At 46.2% G+C, this 13,423-nt stretch overlaps 2 protein-coding genes across 3 annotated transcripts; one reads left to right on the top strand and one right to left on the bottom strand.

Moving 5' to 3' along the window:
• The first annotated feature begins 1,573 nt into the window (after window positions 1–1,573).
• LOC119286814 (uncharacterized protein DDB_G0283697-like) lies at window positions 1,574–4,808 on the top strand. Of its 2 annotated transcripts, none has more exons than XM_037566278.1 (2): window positions 1,574–2,060; window positions 2,954–4,808. In XM_037566278.1, exon 2 carries the CDS (start codon window positions 3,006–3,008, stop codon window positions 4,287–4,289), a length of 1,284 nt encoding a protein of 427 aa, XP_037422175.1. In that variant the 5' UTR covers window positions 1,574–2,060; window positions 2,954–3,005; the 3' UTR covers window positions 4,290–4,808. The 2 variants fall into 2 exon arrangements, with proteins under 2 accessions (XP_037422175.1, XP_037422174.1); XM_037566277.1 differs by having other exon boundaries at window positions 2,950–4,808.
• Window positions 4,809–5,289: 481 nt separating this feature from the next.
• Window positions 5,290–10,735, bottom strand: LOC119286813 (sulfite exporter TauE/SafE family protein 4-like). The gene is made up of 12 exons (XM_037566276.1): window positions 10,382–10,735; window positions 10,136–10,295; window positions 9,820–10,020; window positions 9,630–9,691; window positions 9,488–9,542; window positions 9,332–9,399; window positions 8,975–9,061; window positions 8,580–8,630; window positions 8,008–8,247; window positions 6,281–6,374; window positions 6,043–6,183; window positions 5,290–5,824 (listed from the first exon to the last, which is right to left on the bottom strand). Exons 1-12 carry the CDS (start codon window positions 10,568–10,570, stop codon window positions 5,751–5,753), a joined length of 1,422 nt encoding a protein of 473 aa, XP_037422173.1. The 5' UTR covers window positions 10,571–10,735; the 3' UTR covers window positions 5,290–5,750.
• Between the last annotated feature and the right edge of the window lie 2,688 nt (window positions 10,736–13,423).

Here is a 13,423-nt window from a genome sequence, read left to right as displayed (position 1 = left end):
TGATCTGGCGCTTCCCGTGGCGCCGACGGCTCCCGTCATGGCGGGCGGCATGGATCTGGCGCCTTGGGCGCCATCGTCTCCCGTCAATGACATTGGGCCATCGTCCTATTCGTCCCCATCCCCGCCGAGGCTCAGCCGGAGCCCGAGCCGAGACCCACTCCGGGTAGTGTTGCGGCTCTCCAAGCTCGAAGTGGGCACGTGTCGTTGCGAGTAGGAGCGCATCTGGGGCACTTTGGTCCCACAAACGGTGACGATGAGGAGCAGGAGCTTCGGTCGTCGCTCCGACCCCTACGACTACCTCGACGACCTATCTAATTCGGACAAGGTGTAGGAGGAGGACGATGACTAGGCGGTGCCGACGTCAAACTATGTAGGTAGTAGTAGCTAGCAATGTCAAACAACGATTGCATTTTTTGAAAATGCCGCTTAACGACATTTCAAGTTGCAAAATATATGTAATGTGGCAGATCTTGGCCACTAATGTAGTCGGTAGTTAAGCTATCGTGTTGATAGACGTGTTTGGTTACATCAAATGTTGTTTAAATTGCCTCTACAATTTGAGCAAATAAAAAATAAACAAAAAAGTTATGGAGGCGGACAATTGGTGATTTCGTGTTTGCGCACGAGCCCGACAACCTCCAAATCATTATGTAGTAGTATGAGGGAGCTCCATATGGAGTATTGCAGTCCCAATTATGACATCTCTGGTAGAGTTGCTCTAAGCTGTATACGGTGGCAGGTAGGAATATGTCATTTTTCTCATAATACGTATAATAGTGGCGTTGGAACAATATCTTTCATGTGATCCTCAATGATCACTTCTACAATCACACAACAAAAACAATCGGTATCATTACGTACTTGCAAGTGAGTGGTTCCAAAATATTATGGTACTACCAATCAATTTCATGGAAACCTCACCCACTAACTAAGACATGCAGATATATGATATGATTGACCTAGTACAGTGGTCACAAAATATTACGTATTTCATGTTTCATTTACCACTTTGTTCATTGGCTGTTATATGAGTTATATAAAGTCAGTACAAAGGTCAAAACTTTTATTTTGGAACAGACGGAGTACGTAACTAAGGTTCGACATATTTATCTCCCGGACAAAAATAACACTCTCGTAAAAGAAAATACTACATTAATAATGCATGTATGGTACGCCCCGCTCACACTACAAGTGTGCGCTATTGTCACACGAGGCGTGTGTCGAGCTCATTTCAAACTTGACCTAACCCAGCTTCTCACCGTCCTCGCAAAATCTAGCATGCCTAGCAAGCTGAACAAACACATGCATAAAGAAATTCTACGAATTCAAGTAAATAAAATTGCATTTCACAATCACACACAGCATATCAACACAGGATTAAAAAATTGGCTCTTCCTGTCACGCAGCAGGCAACAAAACCTGTCCACCAGCGAGGGGGAGGGCATGGGGAAAACCGGCAGCGCTGTGACGGGCCTTCCAAAGCTCCCTGCCCCCAACCTCCAACCACTCGCTGCCAAAGCCCCAGCCGCAAACACAAGAAGGTCCTCCAAAAAACAAACGGAGAAATATCACTCTACCGGAGAGAAGAAAAAAGAGGACGACGCACGCCAAAATTCACCGCTCCTCCCCTCTCTCCTCCGTCTGACCGCGAAGCTCCGTCCGTCCAAATCGCGCCATAAATCCCCCGTCCCCTCCGCCCTACCCAGCCAGCAGCAGCACCTACCGCCATTCCCCCAATCGCCGTGTGCGCCAGCCCCCAACCCCAACCCGAATCCACTCGCCTCACCGCCACCGTCGCGCCTCATTTGTTTATCAATCACCAGCTCCCCTCCCCTCTCCCCCGTTCGTCCAAACAAACAATCCGCGGTTAGATCCGTCCGCTCGGGCGCTAGTGGGGGAGAGGAGGATTTTGGTGAGCAAGCATCTTGATTTTGACCGGTCCCTGCTCGACCCGCCTGCGCGTTTCTCCTTAAATCTCCTGCGGTGGAGAGGGGAGGAGGGGCCAGGGCCGGACCAAGAACAGCTGCTGCTCCGGGCATCTTGGTTGCCGGTGTCCCAAGGTGAGATATTCATGGCCTTGTTCTTACTGTGCCAAGGTTGAATAGTCGCGGTGCGCCGTGGCCATCCCATGCAGGTTCTTGAGCTCATTTAAGCGCCTCTTGGTTTGTTTGTGTTTTCTTGGGTGTTCGTGCTGCTGAGGTCGTCGGGATGTTGGTGTGCGGTGGTCCGTTCAGCTGGGGTTTGAGGTTTCTTGCCTGGATTTGGGGAAGAAATCCCTACACTTAGGCTATGCTTGTTCCGGATTACTTCTTCCCCGAAGCTCAAATCTTTCATTTGATTATCATAGGCTGTTACGCTGTTAGGTGATTAGAGTCCTCACATGCTCTATTCAGGCCATTTCAACTGAACTGGTAGTTTACCCCTGTTTCTTTTGGTTTAGCAAATGGGTGTAGAGGCGGCCTGCTGGGTGTTTTGTGGAAATGTTGGGACTCTTACTTGTTTCCTAAGCTGTCTCGGCGTTGATTAGTGCTATGTTGGGTGAGTAGCGGCAGTACTAGTAACGTACCACACACTGCTGTTGTTGATGATCCTCGGGAGTTGGTTTTCGTTTCAGAAAATTAACCCGGACAGTTACATGGTACACATGGCTTGATTGGAGGTAGCAACTAGGAAACTTCTGCGTTGGAGGTGGTGGTTCAGATCTAAACTGCATGGCTTGTTTCATGTGACTACTGTCCCCAAATTGTCTCCATGACCACCAACATGCTATAATACAATTCAGTTCTTTGCTTGTGACAAGATGGATATGATTTTGTCGATATGTATTTTGGCTTATAACTGGACAAGTTTATTGTCCAATTGTTCAAGTATTTTATCATGTTGTTTTTATCCCAGCTGGGTGTTCAGTGTCGAGGATGATGCTTATATGTTGTTGACCTTTTCATGTAGGAAGGCTTCAGGGGTTGAGATAACAGGTTGCTCTGTTGCTCGATAGACTAATAATAATGCTGAGGCAGAGCTCTAGTAGGAACCACAGATCGAAAGGTCTGAAGCTAAAGAAAGCTCTTCAGATAAGTCTTTTGGTTCTTGTGTCTGTTTGGTTGCTCTACCAAGTAAAGCATTCGTACGAGAAGAAGACGGCATATACTGAAAATGATGCCACCAATAACGAAGCCAGTGATGAGCATAAAGATGATCAGAGCCAGGCGGGCGTCATCAAACTGGGCAGGAAAGACCTGCCAGCAAAGGAGGCCGACTCGTCAACACTGGATGAACGGGTCGAGGACGAAGAGAATGAGGAGATGGACCCAGAAATGAAGCGCGATGAGCATGATGACGACCCCATCGATGAGCCAGACCTGGACAAGGATGAGGATCTTCCTGAGCCTGGGGAGCACTCGGCTAACAAGGATGAAGGGTCAGACGGCAGGGCTGTGTTTGAGGACGAAGAGCGGAAAGAGCGCTCTCAGGAGGATCAGGAGAAGAGTTTCCATGGTGACGATGTATCCAGCGCTGTAACACATGACCCTCCGGCATCGCAGCAAGATGAGCTGACCCATCATGCCCAAGAGAAGATCTTGTTCGTGGATGATGCTTCAACTGCGGTTCCTCATGAAAACCAGGAACCTGAGCACAAGGAGGAGGAAGATCGCAAGGCCATGGAGAAGAGTTCTGGAGGCGAGAATGTGTCGAGTTCTGTGGACCATGATGCCCAAGTCACGAATCCTCTCCCCGACGAACAGCTGAAGAACATGGATAGGATCTTTGAAGGCACCACCAATTTATCAAATGGAATTACATTCCGGGGCCCTCGAGTGAATGGAACCAATGCTGTTGGGGAGCATGAAGCTTCTTCAAAAACTAATGCATCATCCGACCCAAACATGAGCACTCCCAGCATGGTCTCAGTAAGCAAGACTGATCCAACTCCAGTGAATATGACAAGCAGCCATGCTGTATCAGGGACAAGTAATTCAACCTCTTTGAAAGGTCAACATGAGCAGCCAGTGAATTCAACAGCAGCGTCGAACAACCAAAAACAACTCTTAGCTGACCTGACTTCTGCTGAGCTGAATTCTCCACCGAATGGGACTGTGGCTTCAGGTTCAACTGATGACCAAAAGGCCACATCCAGAGACGGGGACAATGCCGGTAACAACACCGACACCTCTTCCACTCCGGTGAGCAATAAAGAAGACGGTGGCAGCGACGCTCAGAAGGAAGACCAAGACGTGTCGACGAAAATCATGAACAAAGCGATCGGCGAAGGCGAAGTTCTCCTGGAGTGATCTCTTTCTTCTCCTGTTAGCCGCTTCTGGCGCGACCTGTAAGTTTGTAGGACTTCCATCCAAGATGAGCGCCGCGAGTGCCCCGCTTTTTGTGTAAGTTTGGTACGCAGGGACCTGCTTTGTGTTTGCCTAGAGTACATCACGGTATGTATGGGGCATATGATGAGCAAAGAAGCTTGTGTTGGAAGAGACATTATACCACCCATTCGGCAGCTCTGAAGCTTTGCTGCTGGAATGCCAACTATTAGTGACAATGTCTGCCTTGTCTCTATAGTTGCGGGATTGTTGTTGTGCTGCTTGCATTTGCATAGCTAGCATTAGCATGTGGGTTGCTGAGCTTTTTATTTGTGAAGCTTGTGCGTCGGAATTGAACAGAAAGCTTTGCAAGCACACATCAGACATAAAACATTCCGTCATGTGGTGCAGCCTAGGTTGCACACATCAGATACACTTGGACCTGTAAGAAATCACAGCACAAAGCGGTCTACTAAGACAGTAAGACTTTATTTGGTTCCCTGACATCCTAAAAAAAGTTATACCTGACAAATGTATTGGACTGTGTGGCGTTGAAGGTATACTAAGTATCAGTGACGTGTACGTGGGTGTGGGCAACCTGGCAATGTCACCATCCAGTCCAACACAACTTATGGTGTGCCGGTGCCGTCCAATTCCCATTGATTGTGTTCATGGGTCACTCAATCTTCTTCACATCCATCACAGGCGACTATTTTTGTAGCGGAATTCCCTTCCAATCCTGCCATCGTACAAAAGAAAACCCTTGCCGCAGTTCTCGAGAGCAAGGGAGCAAGCGAGGTTGTCCAAAGAATATCTTGTACACCTGACCTGAATCACGTGCGGTCTCTTGAGATCTTTTATGGCCAAGTCTTCTGAACATCGAAAATTGGTCCTTGGTTGGTACCACGATGCAATCCGTAGTGACCATGACAAAAAAACCGCTGCCTGGTTTTTCAAGTTGAACGCATACAGGACCACGGCTGGATAGGAGCAAAGCAAGCTATATAGACAAATCAGCAACCAATTGGCCGGCTGATATATTTACATCATCCAATACAACCAACGTTTGCACGGTAGCCAGCCAAGAGCTAGCTAGCGCATGAATGAATCGGCGTAAACCCTACGACGAATGCTTCACTGCAGGTTAACCAGGAGCTAACCAGCACATGACCCAACAAAAAGAACATCCAGCATACGGCACGACGCCGCGCCACAAGACCATGACACTATGTGCGCGTTAGCCAGGAGCTAACGCGCGAATCACCGACTGCTGCTACTAGAAGAATTTCCTTGGCCGGGCAGGTTAGCGAGGAGCTAACGACGGGCACGCGTCACGGCTTCTTTTATTTCATCCTTGCACTCAAGTGGACTGGGGAGAGGTGAGGTCAATTAGGTATTGGCCTGGGTTCTCCCCCGGTCTGGCGGTCGCCTGCTTGGTTTGCTCACTCAGCAGAAGCTGAGGAACCCCATGTATTCGTGCTTGTTGATCATCGAGATGCTCTTCTCGGTCCCGACAACACCTGAGCAAGCAACATGCCGTTAGGGAAACTAGCAGAAATCTTATTTAAGTTGTTTAATCATAGGTTATGCAAGTTTGTTCGAGGAAACCATTGTTTTAAACAAGTTACTTCCAAAGATGACAGGTAACACTTGTACCATAGTGAATGTTTTGTTTGACTGATCTTTAGTTTTACTGGTGAGCAATTGGTTAAATCAGAGGTAGAGTAATGATCAATACCCATGGTAAGAGCACTGGCGAAGATGACGGAGGAGAGGATGAAGACGATCAGCGACGCTCTCTTGAGCACATGCACGATCTTCCGGACCAAGCACTGGCCCCAGAATCCAGCCAGTATGGAAATGAAGATCAAGTACAGAGCTGCAGGAGGAAACAACAAAAGTTGTTATTAAACAATTAATCTGTCTAGTGCTTGCCAGCTCTCTAAACAGCATCCAGGAGCCATGTGTTTACTTACCATAAGGAATTGGGAACCTGCCCAGAAAGTAGAACTCGACCACAGACAGGGACGAGGAGAACATCATCACAAATGTTGCTGTTGCACTTGCAACCTAGCAGGCACAAACAAAGAGAACATGTGATCAAAATCACATAGTTCTGGGTATAAATAAGTAAATAACAAACAGCTCAAGTTTCAATATTCTTCTTTGCAATGTTTTTTACCACGTACGGAGTATTTTCTATTGCACATCAAAGCCATAACTCACTAATTAATAAATGAACTTTCGTATCAAAACATGGAAAGTAAAGGATCCTATACCAACAAGAGCAAACGAAGTGGCGTTGCAAACAATATTCAGATTATCTAAAGATGACGAACAATGCAAGACAATTCCTTGTCCAACTTGGTTATCAAGTTTCAGTTCAAATAACCAGCATATGTCATATTCAGCAATGAATCTGAATAGATCTAGATCTTGGCAAAATTACGCGAATAAGGAAACTGGCCTACACACCTTCCATCCATCAAAGCATCGCATGTAGGCCACTAAATAACAAATAGCACATGGGGTTCAGTACGACTCCCTAGTCACCACAGCCAAGCTCAATATCAAATGTTATCGCTTGCCTATTTGGCTGATTGCAAGATCGTGTCCACATGCAAATTATAGGGGAGCAGCATTGATTGTGAAGAAGGCTAATTAAGCTCCATTCACTACGCGACTGATGAGAACATGCTGTTTGGTGAAGGCCTTGCACGACGAAACAATGTCTGAACGACAAAAACAGATAAATCTTGATGACAAAAATACAAGGACGGTCATGGAATGGACCATGTCAAAACAACGACTGTAAACTACTGTATTAAAGAACTCCTAGTTGCTATAGAAAACCTCTTAGGTCAGATCTACTTGGGCATAGATAAACTTATCTCGCTAGTACGTATCTTGTCTGAATTCAATGCCTAAAAAAGGGATATCTAGATAGTAGTCGTAGTTCACTGCGGTACACCAAATACATATCTTGCCTGAATTCAATGCCTTATAGAATACTGACAATCATATAAATAGCTACACTTGGAGATATCTACCACTAGCTAACTGCAGGATAGTAGAACTCCTCTGAATCGAAGAGGTATACTTGACATAAACAGTATGGGGAGACTGACATGGAAATATTTGAGAAATTAAAGGAGTGATTTGACGATGCAGTCCTACTTAACAAAGTAAAAAAATGATTTATTATATCACAAGCATATAATTTTCTTTGGCCTGCTGAAATAATACCGTATATTTTACTTGTCATCCTTTAAGCCTATAATACAGTGATCAAATTAGCAAATTCAAATATTGTTGTAACGCGTGATTTTGATGCTAATTCAGACATGGATCTGCTATCTTTGGTACGGATACAAATACAGGCTACCTACACGAAATACCTACCGTATTATAACCTTTCTTCCCCAGTCTTGTTCACTGATACATTATACACAATAGGACACAGGATACACAAAAGCTCAACTACAGTGCTTAATTGGTGTTCCTCAGTATCATGTTAGTGATAAAACGTACACTCATGACACTTGTACTATGCGTAATTGAGAGGCTAACTACACCCTCAAGTGTCGCCTTTGCGTCAGTTCGTCACAAGAGAATAAGATCGAATGCGAACATATGAAGGCATGACAATATTTGAAATGAACTGCAAGAAATGAAACCATGACACATGAAATGATTCAAATACCTGAGGGATGCACCCTAGCTCAAGAAGTAGTGGGCCGAGGATGAAACCCCCTCCAGACCCAAGAAGACCACCGACTGTACCGCCCAGGAGGCCGCAGAAGGCGCAGAAGATGAGCTGCGTCGGTGACCACTCAATATTGGCCTCACAGACACACTCCAGGTTACCATTCATGCGTCTAGCACGGCTCTCCCTGCACAGCTGAACCGCTTTCCACACGAAAACACTTACTGCAGCTGGGACCTATATCAATCAACACACATGGCTAGATTGCATCAGGTAGAAAAAGGTTGCACTGCAACCACCTAATCTGTGCAATGTACAACCGACAGAATAGTTAAGGTTTGGTGTAAGTTAAGGGGCCCTTAAAAGCGGCTGAGTAGATGGTCTAAAGATGCAAGTCTACCAAACTTTTCATGAGTTTTGAAAAGACATGCATGTCCATTGCAATGATATGCTCTCAAATGTAAACAAAACAGTGAGCACAAGTTTTCTGTGACAACTAAGGTGAAAGGGCAAGACAGGATCTAATTGGTTAATTATAAAGTAGTAGCAGGCTGCAGCGTGATTCTCACCTGCAGGATATTGATCACCCAGTAGAAAGTGCTGCATGTTTTGGAGTTGTTCTGCATAGAAGCAAAAAATTGCAGAAATTAGCGACAACTTTCAGCCAACATATGTCTTAAAAGTTGAAGGCACCAATGGCAACAGAACAGCAGGAGCCTAACTGTGCCACAAGCAATTAATTTACACTGAAGAAGGTAGTACTAAAAGAGCTCATGAACAGTCTGCCGTCAGCATCTGCAAAGTTATTCCAACATGATTGCTACTATACTTATGGAGAAAGGGGGTGCTAAACTACCGATGTCATTGTCAAATCCAATCAGTGCTAACTGCTAAGTGCCTAAAGGTTATCAACTAAACAACATAAGAAGCACCAAACTACTGCTGTGATGCATATGAAAGAGACCTTAAGGATTTGCAGCACCAAGAAAGATGACCAAACAGCCAGTAGCACTAGGATATGCTTCCACCTCAAATTGAACATCAAAGTCTCCTGGAATAAAAAAAACGAGGAATCAGTTATTAGGACACATATTGACAAGCTGTACTTTTCGTGTTTTGTTGTTCTCTTGCAAGTTTACGGCATCCACCAAACCAGAGAATCACCAAAAAGACAGCATGAACTTTCAAAATCATGTGATTGCTTCAAAAGGTGGATCTAACAGCATCCGATTGCTCTTATTTATATGTTCAGGTCGTAAAAGCCTCAGAACGGCTTAGGAAAGAACAATACAAACTACTGTAGCAGTTATTTGCGTCTTACCAAGCCAGACTTCTCAATGGGCTTAGATTGAGGCAGGAGAGGCTCCGCATAACTCGCGTCAAGAACCACTGCAGATATTGAGTCATAAATGACCACATGTTAAAAACGAGACAAATAAATATTGAGTGTAACTTCGATTTTAAGTAAAAGAATTACCATCGCTGGTGGCACTAGAAGACTTGGACTGGGCTTCTCGCTCCCTGGTCTCCATCTGCAATCATTCCCACAAGGATGTTTGTCACAACACAGTCCTGTTAAGGCAACTAACAGGGGCAGAGCCAATGTGACAAGAACTAACCAGGATCCTTGTCTCCTCCCTCCACATGAGGATGCCTTTGTAGAACGATCGCAAGGAAGTACCTGCAAGGAGTTGAGCACACCAAAAACACATCCACTTTAGTGATCCGACCAGACACACAAAAGGAGCTATGGCTTAATTAACGGCACGTTTTGGCGGCACGATCAAGCGAGGTCCCAAGGACACGAACCTACGAAGAGGATGATGATGAGGACGGTGATGAGCCAGTAGGGGAAGACGACGCTGAGCTCGACGCCGATGGTGATCCCGAGCATGAGCATGGGCTGGAAGAGCAGCGCGAGCTTGTAGTCGAGCACCGGCGCCTCCTTGGTCGGGTGCGACACCTGCAGGTTGTACCAGACCGACGACGCGGACGCCCCCATGATCATGCCTGCGGGCAAGCAAGACAAAAATTCCACGCGTGTCAGCAAATCGATCCATCTCGGGCCGTCAGACGCATGGGCCAGCGGTGGCCGTGGGCGCCACGAGTGCTCGAGCAGGCTTACATTTGGAGAGCGCGGCGGCGGACTTTGTGTCGAAGCCGAGGACGAGGTTGAGCAGGGGCACGAAGATGCCGCCGCCGCCCACGCCGCCGACGGTGCCGAACGCGGAGCCGAGGAAGCCGACGACGGTGGCCACCACCAGCCGCCAGTTGAACTCGAGATCCTGAAGCGCGCGGCGCAGAGGTCAGCCGACGAACACAACACGAGCATGCGCGCGGATGACATAGGCAAAAGAGCGAAGGGGCTTACGGGCCAGACGCGCGCGGAGCGCGATGAGAGGCGGGGCGCGCCATTGGGCGCGGCGGCGGGGTCGGCGGAGGAGACGACGAAGCAGGCGAGCACGGCGGCGCAGGCGGCCCCGGCGGCGACGTAGGCGAGGAACGCGCGCGTGCTCGTCCTGTTCAGGCGGCCGTAGAGGCCCGCGGGCGTGGACGCCATGCAACCACTAGATAACTGGCGGCGCGAAGCAAATCGCTGCACGGCTGCGTTCCGCTGGCGAGGAGCACCACGGCGCGGCGGGCGGCGAGAGGGGAGGTGGGAAGGAAATGGCGTGCGCTAGCCTCCGCCTGGCGATCTTATAGGCGGGATGGGATCGGGGCGGGGCGGGGGTGGATGGGAATTGAAGGAGGAGGAGGAGGCGGAATTGGCGTCGCCTTCCTGCCTTGCTGGGCTCCGTCGCGACGGACTGGCCGCATCCGGTAAAACGTTTCCTTCATTCATTCATTGACAGTGGATCTCGTTGTTTTTTACTCCGCATTTTATATAGCTCACCATTCATGCCGGTTTTTTTGTGTGAGGGGAGCAGTTCATGCCGGACACGTTGCCGCCAACCTGGCTGCCTCCGCAAATCTTCTCCACGGTGGCAATAGGTTACCTGGCAGTAAAAAAAAAAAGCAATCGGTTACCTGGCAGTTGAAAAAAAAAGTAATAGGTTACCTGGTCAGTTCGAAAAAAAAAACAATGGGTTACCTGGAGTATACTACACTGCTAGGGAACAAAAACTGGGAGTAGAGAGAAACTCTCTCACCGCAGATTTTTACTTCCACGTAACTTTCGTGCCGTCATACACTAGCCGGTGGCTTATGCTTGACGTCTGCATTGCTTGTATTTCTCCACGCTCTTTTTTAGATTCATTCAAGAAAAGCTGTTATCCGGAGTGTATTGTCTTGGTATTCCTCACTCTTGTTAGGTTCGATGTCCGGAGTATATTCTCTTCACATACAGCACTTTCTTTCGGGCGGTGCCCTTACGGAAGCTAGCAGCTCCAAAAAGGTCTTTGTCAGAGTTATACATCACATGATGCACGTCTTCAGGCTTCGCTTTGTTTCGTACCATTATGAGATATGATTGGTATACGTCAGTGGCGGAGCAAGAAAAATAGTATCAACATGGCCTAATGATGTTAAAACTGCTTGGGGAGGGCCAAGGCAATGAAAAACATGGTTTGGACAGGAAATAACCATTTATTTTAGCACTGTTCGTTAGCAAATTAGCACTACATCTCAGGCCCCTGCTGGTCCCCCCTGTCTCCGCCACTGATTATACGTTGAAGTCTTTTTATGTATGCATGTTTTGATGTGTCGTGAACTTCGATGGCAATCATCATAAATTATGAAATTGGTAAAAAAGGACACGTGAGCGTTACAATGTTTCTGTAAAACAAGTAAACAACTAAGCACGTAACAAGATAGGCTAACCGCCGTTGGAAGAGTTGGTACAAAAATTGAAAATACAAACTCGTGTTTTCAACTAAAAGTCCAATCTTTACATGTTTGTGTAAGATAAGTTAGAGTGCATGGCCCCATGCATGCGTTGCTTGATAGGAATGACAATTTTCATGGACTAATTATTTCATTGATATGTATTTGAAGAAAAATTCTGTAGACAATGTATTTTCTTCTCGAGAGCGTTGTACGATTTACACAAGGTTCCCACGGGAACCAGACAGGCCATAAACGGCATGCAGACTACTCGCGAAAGAGGAAACAACTAGATCTGTGCAAGCGAATATCCACCAAGGCTAGGTTTGTCAATTCTCGGTAGGTCATCCTTTTGCCATACGCGGCGGTTCCTCTCCTTCTAATGTTCCAGAGCAAGTATATCATATGATCCCACTGCGCTCCCGCGTGTTTCGCTTGGAGGCACTCGCAAGGAACCCTTCCCACCACAGATTTATGGAAGAATCAACGTTAGGCGGGCTTGGGATGGTCAGCCCTCAGAGGCATTGAAAGTCCTTCACACCTCTGTACACTAGTAGAAAACGGAGCTTTAAAACCGGTTCGTAAGGGCCTTTAGTGCCGGTTCCATAACCGGCACTAATTGGTGGGCACTAAAGCCCCCCCCCCCTTTAGTACCGGTTCGGCACGAACCGGTGCTAAAGTACCACCACGTGGCGTGAGCTCGCGCCCTGGTATGGGGGACCTTTAGTACCAGTTGGTGTTACCAACCGGTACTAAAGGTTTTTTTTTTTTTGAAACTTTTGGAATTTTTTTTGATTTTTAATTTTTCTAAATTATTTGGTGATTTAGTCTCTAATCACCTCTCTTAACTGCTTAAGTGTGGATCACTCATTCCAAATCATCTAACTTCCCGATCGTCACCCATCCCTCTCACCACTCCAGCCCGAGCACGCTTAACTTTCGGGTTCTATTCTCCTTCGTTTCCAAGTCTGCACTTGTTGTTTTCCTGACAATAGTAAGATATCAATCCTATTAACCTTCAGGAGTTTAGCTTGAGCATGAAGTCACACATTTCACTGTTTGAGTTTGAAACTATTATTCTAAAAAAACAGTAATTATTTAGTAACAATAATATTTCTTGAATAAGTTTGACCATAGTTTGACCAGATTTGACCAAAACTCAAAAAATTGAAATAATTATTTAGTAACACTAATATTCTTGAATAATTATGTAGTAACATTAATACTTCTTGAATAAGTAGTTTGACCAGATTTAACAAATTTTTTTAAAAAAACTAAAATTTGACCATATCTTTTTGTCCTTTTGGAATTTGAGGATTCTACAAAATTGCAAACAAGCCATAGGCTGTCTCCATCGGATGCGAATTTTCGTGCTGAATTTTTTGATATATTATACGTTTTTTTCCGACATCGTATACAAAAATTATAGCCGTTTTACATTTTCCCTACACTTTTTGCCAAACATGTCCAAATTTAAGTTTTCAAATTTTCCTAACTAGTAGATGTAGTAATATAACTACCTCTCGAAGGATTTTATTTTTTGAAGTTTTTATCATTTTCTTTTGATTTTTTTAGAACTGAAATGGCGACA

This window comes from Triticum dicoccoides, chromosome 4A, assembly GCF_002162155.2.
Source record: "Triticum dicoccoides isolate Atlit2015 ecotype Zavitan chromosome 4A, WEW_v2.0, whole genome shotgun sequence".
In the NCBI taxonomy this organism is placed as follows: Eukaryota; Viridiplantae; Streptophyta; class Magnoliopsida; order Poales; family Poaceae; genus Triticum; species Triticum dicoccoides.
This window is presented reverse-complemented; position numbering and strand designations above follow the sequence as displayed.

Bases quoted from the DNA above. Each gene is read 5' to 3' on its own strand.
- LOC119286814 (XM_037566278.1), top strand. From the start codon at position 3,006: ATGCTGAGGCAGAGCTCTAGTAGGAACCACAGATCGAAAGGTCTGAAG.
- LOC119286813 (XM_037566276.1), bottom strand. From the start codon at position 10,570: ATGGCGTCCACGCCCGCGGGCCTCTACGGCCGCCTGAACAGGACGAGC. The intron at 10,021-10,135 runs GTAAGCCTGCTC...GCTTGCCCGCAG, and splicing joins CGCCGCCGCGCTCTCCAAAT to GCATGATCATGGGGGCGTCC. The intron at 9,062-9,331 runs GTAAGACGCAAA...TTTTTATTCCAG, and splicing joins CCATTGAGAAGTCTGGCTTG to GAGACTTTGATGTTCAATTT.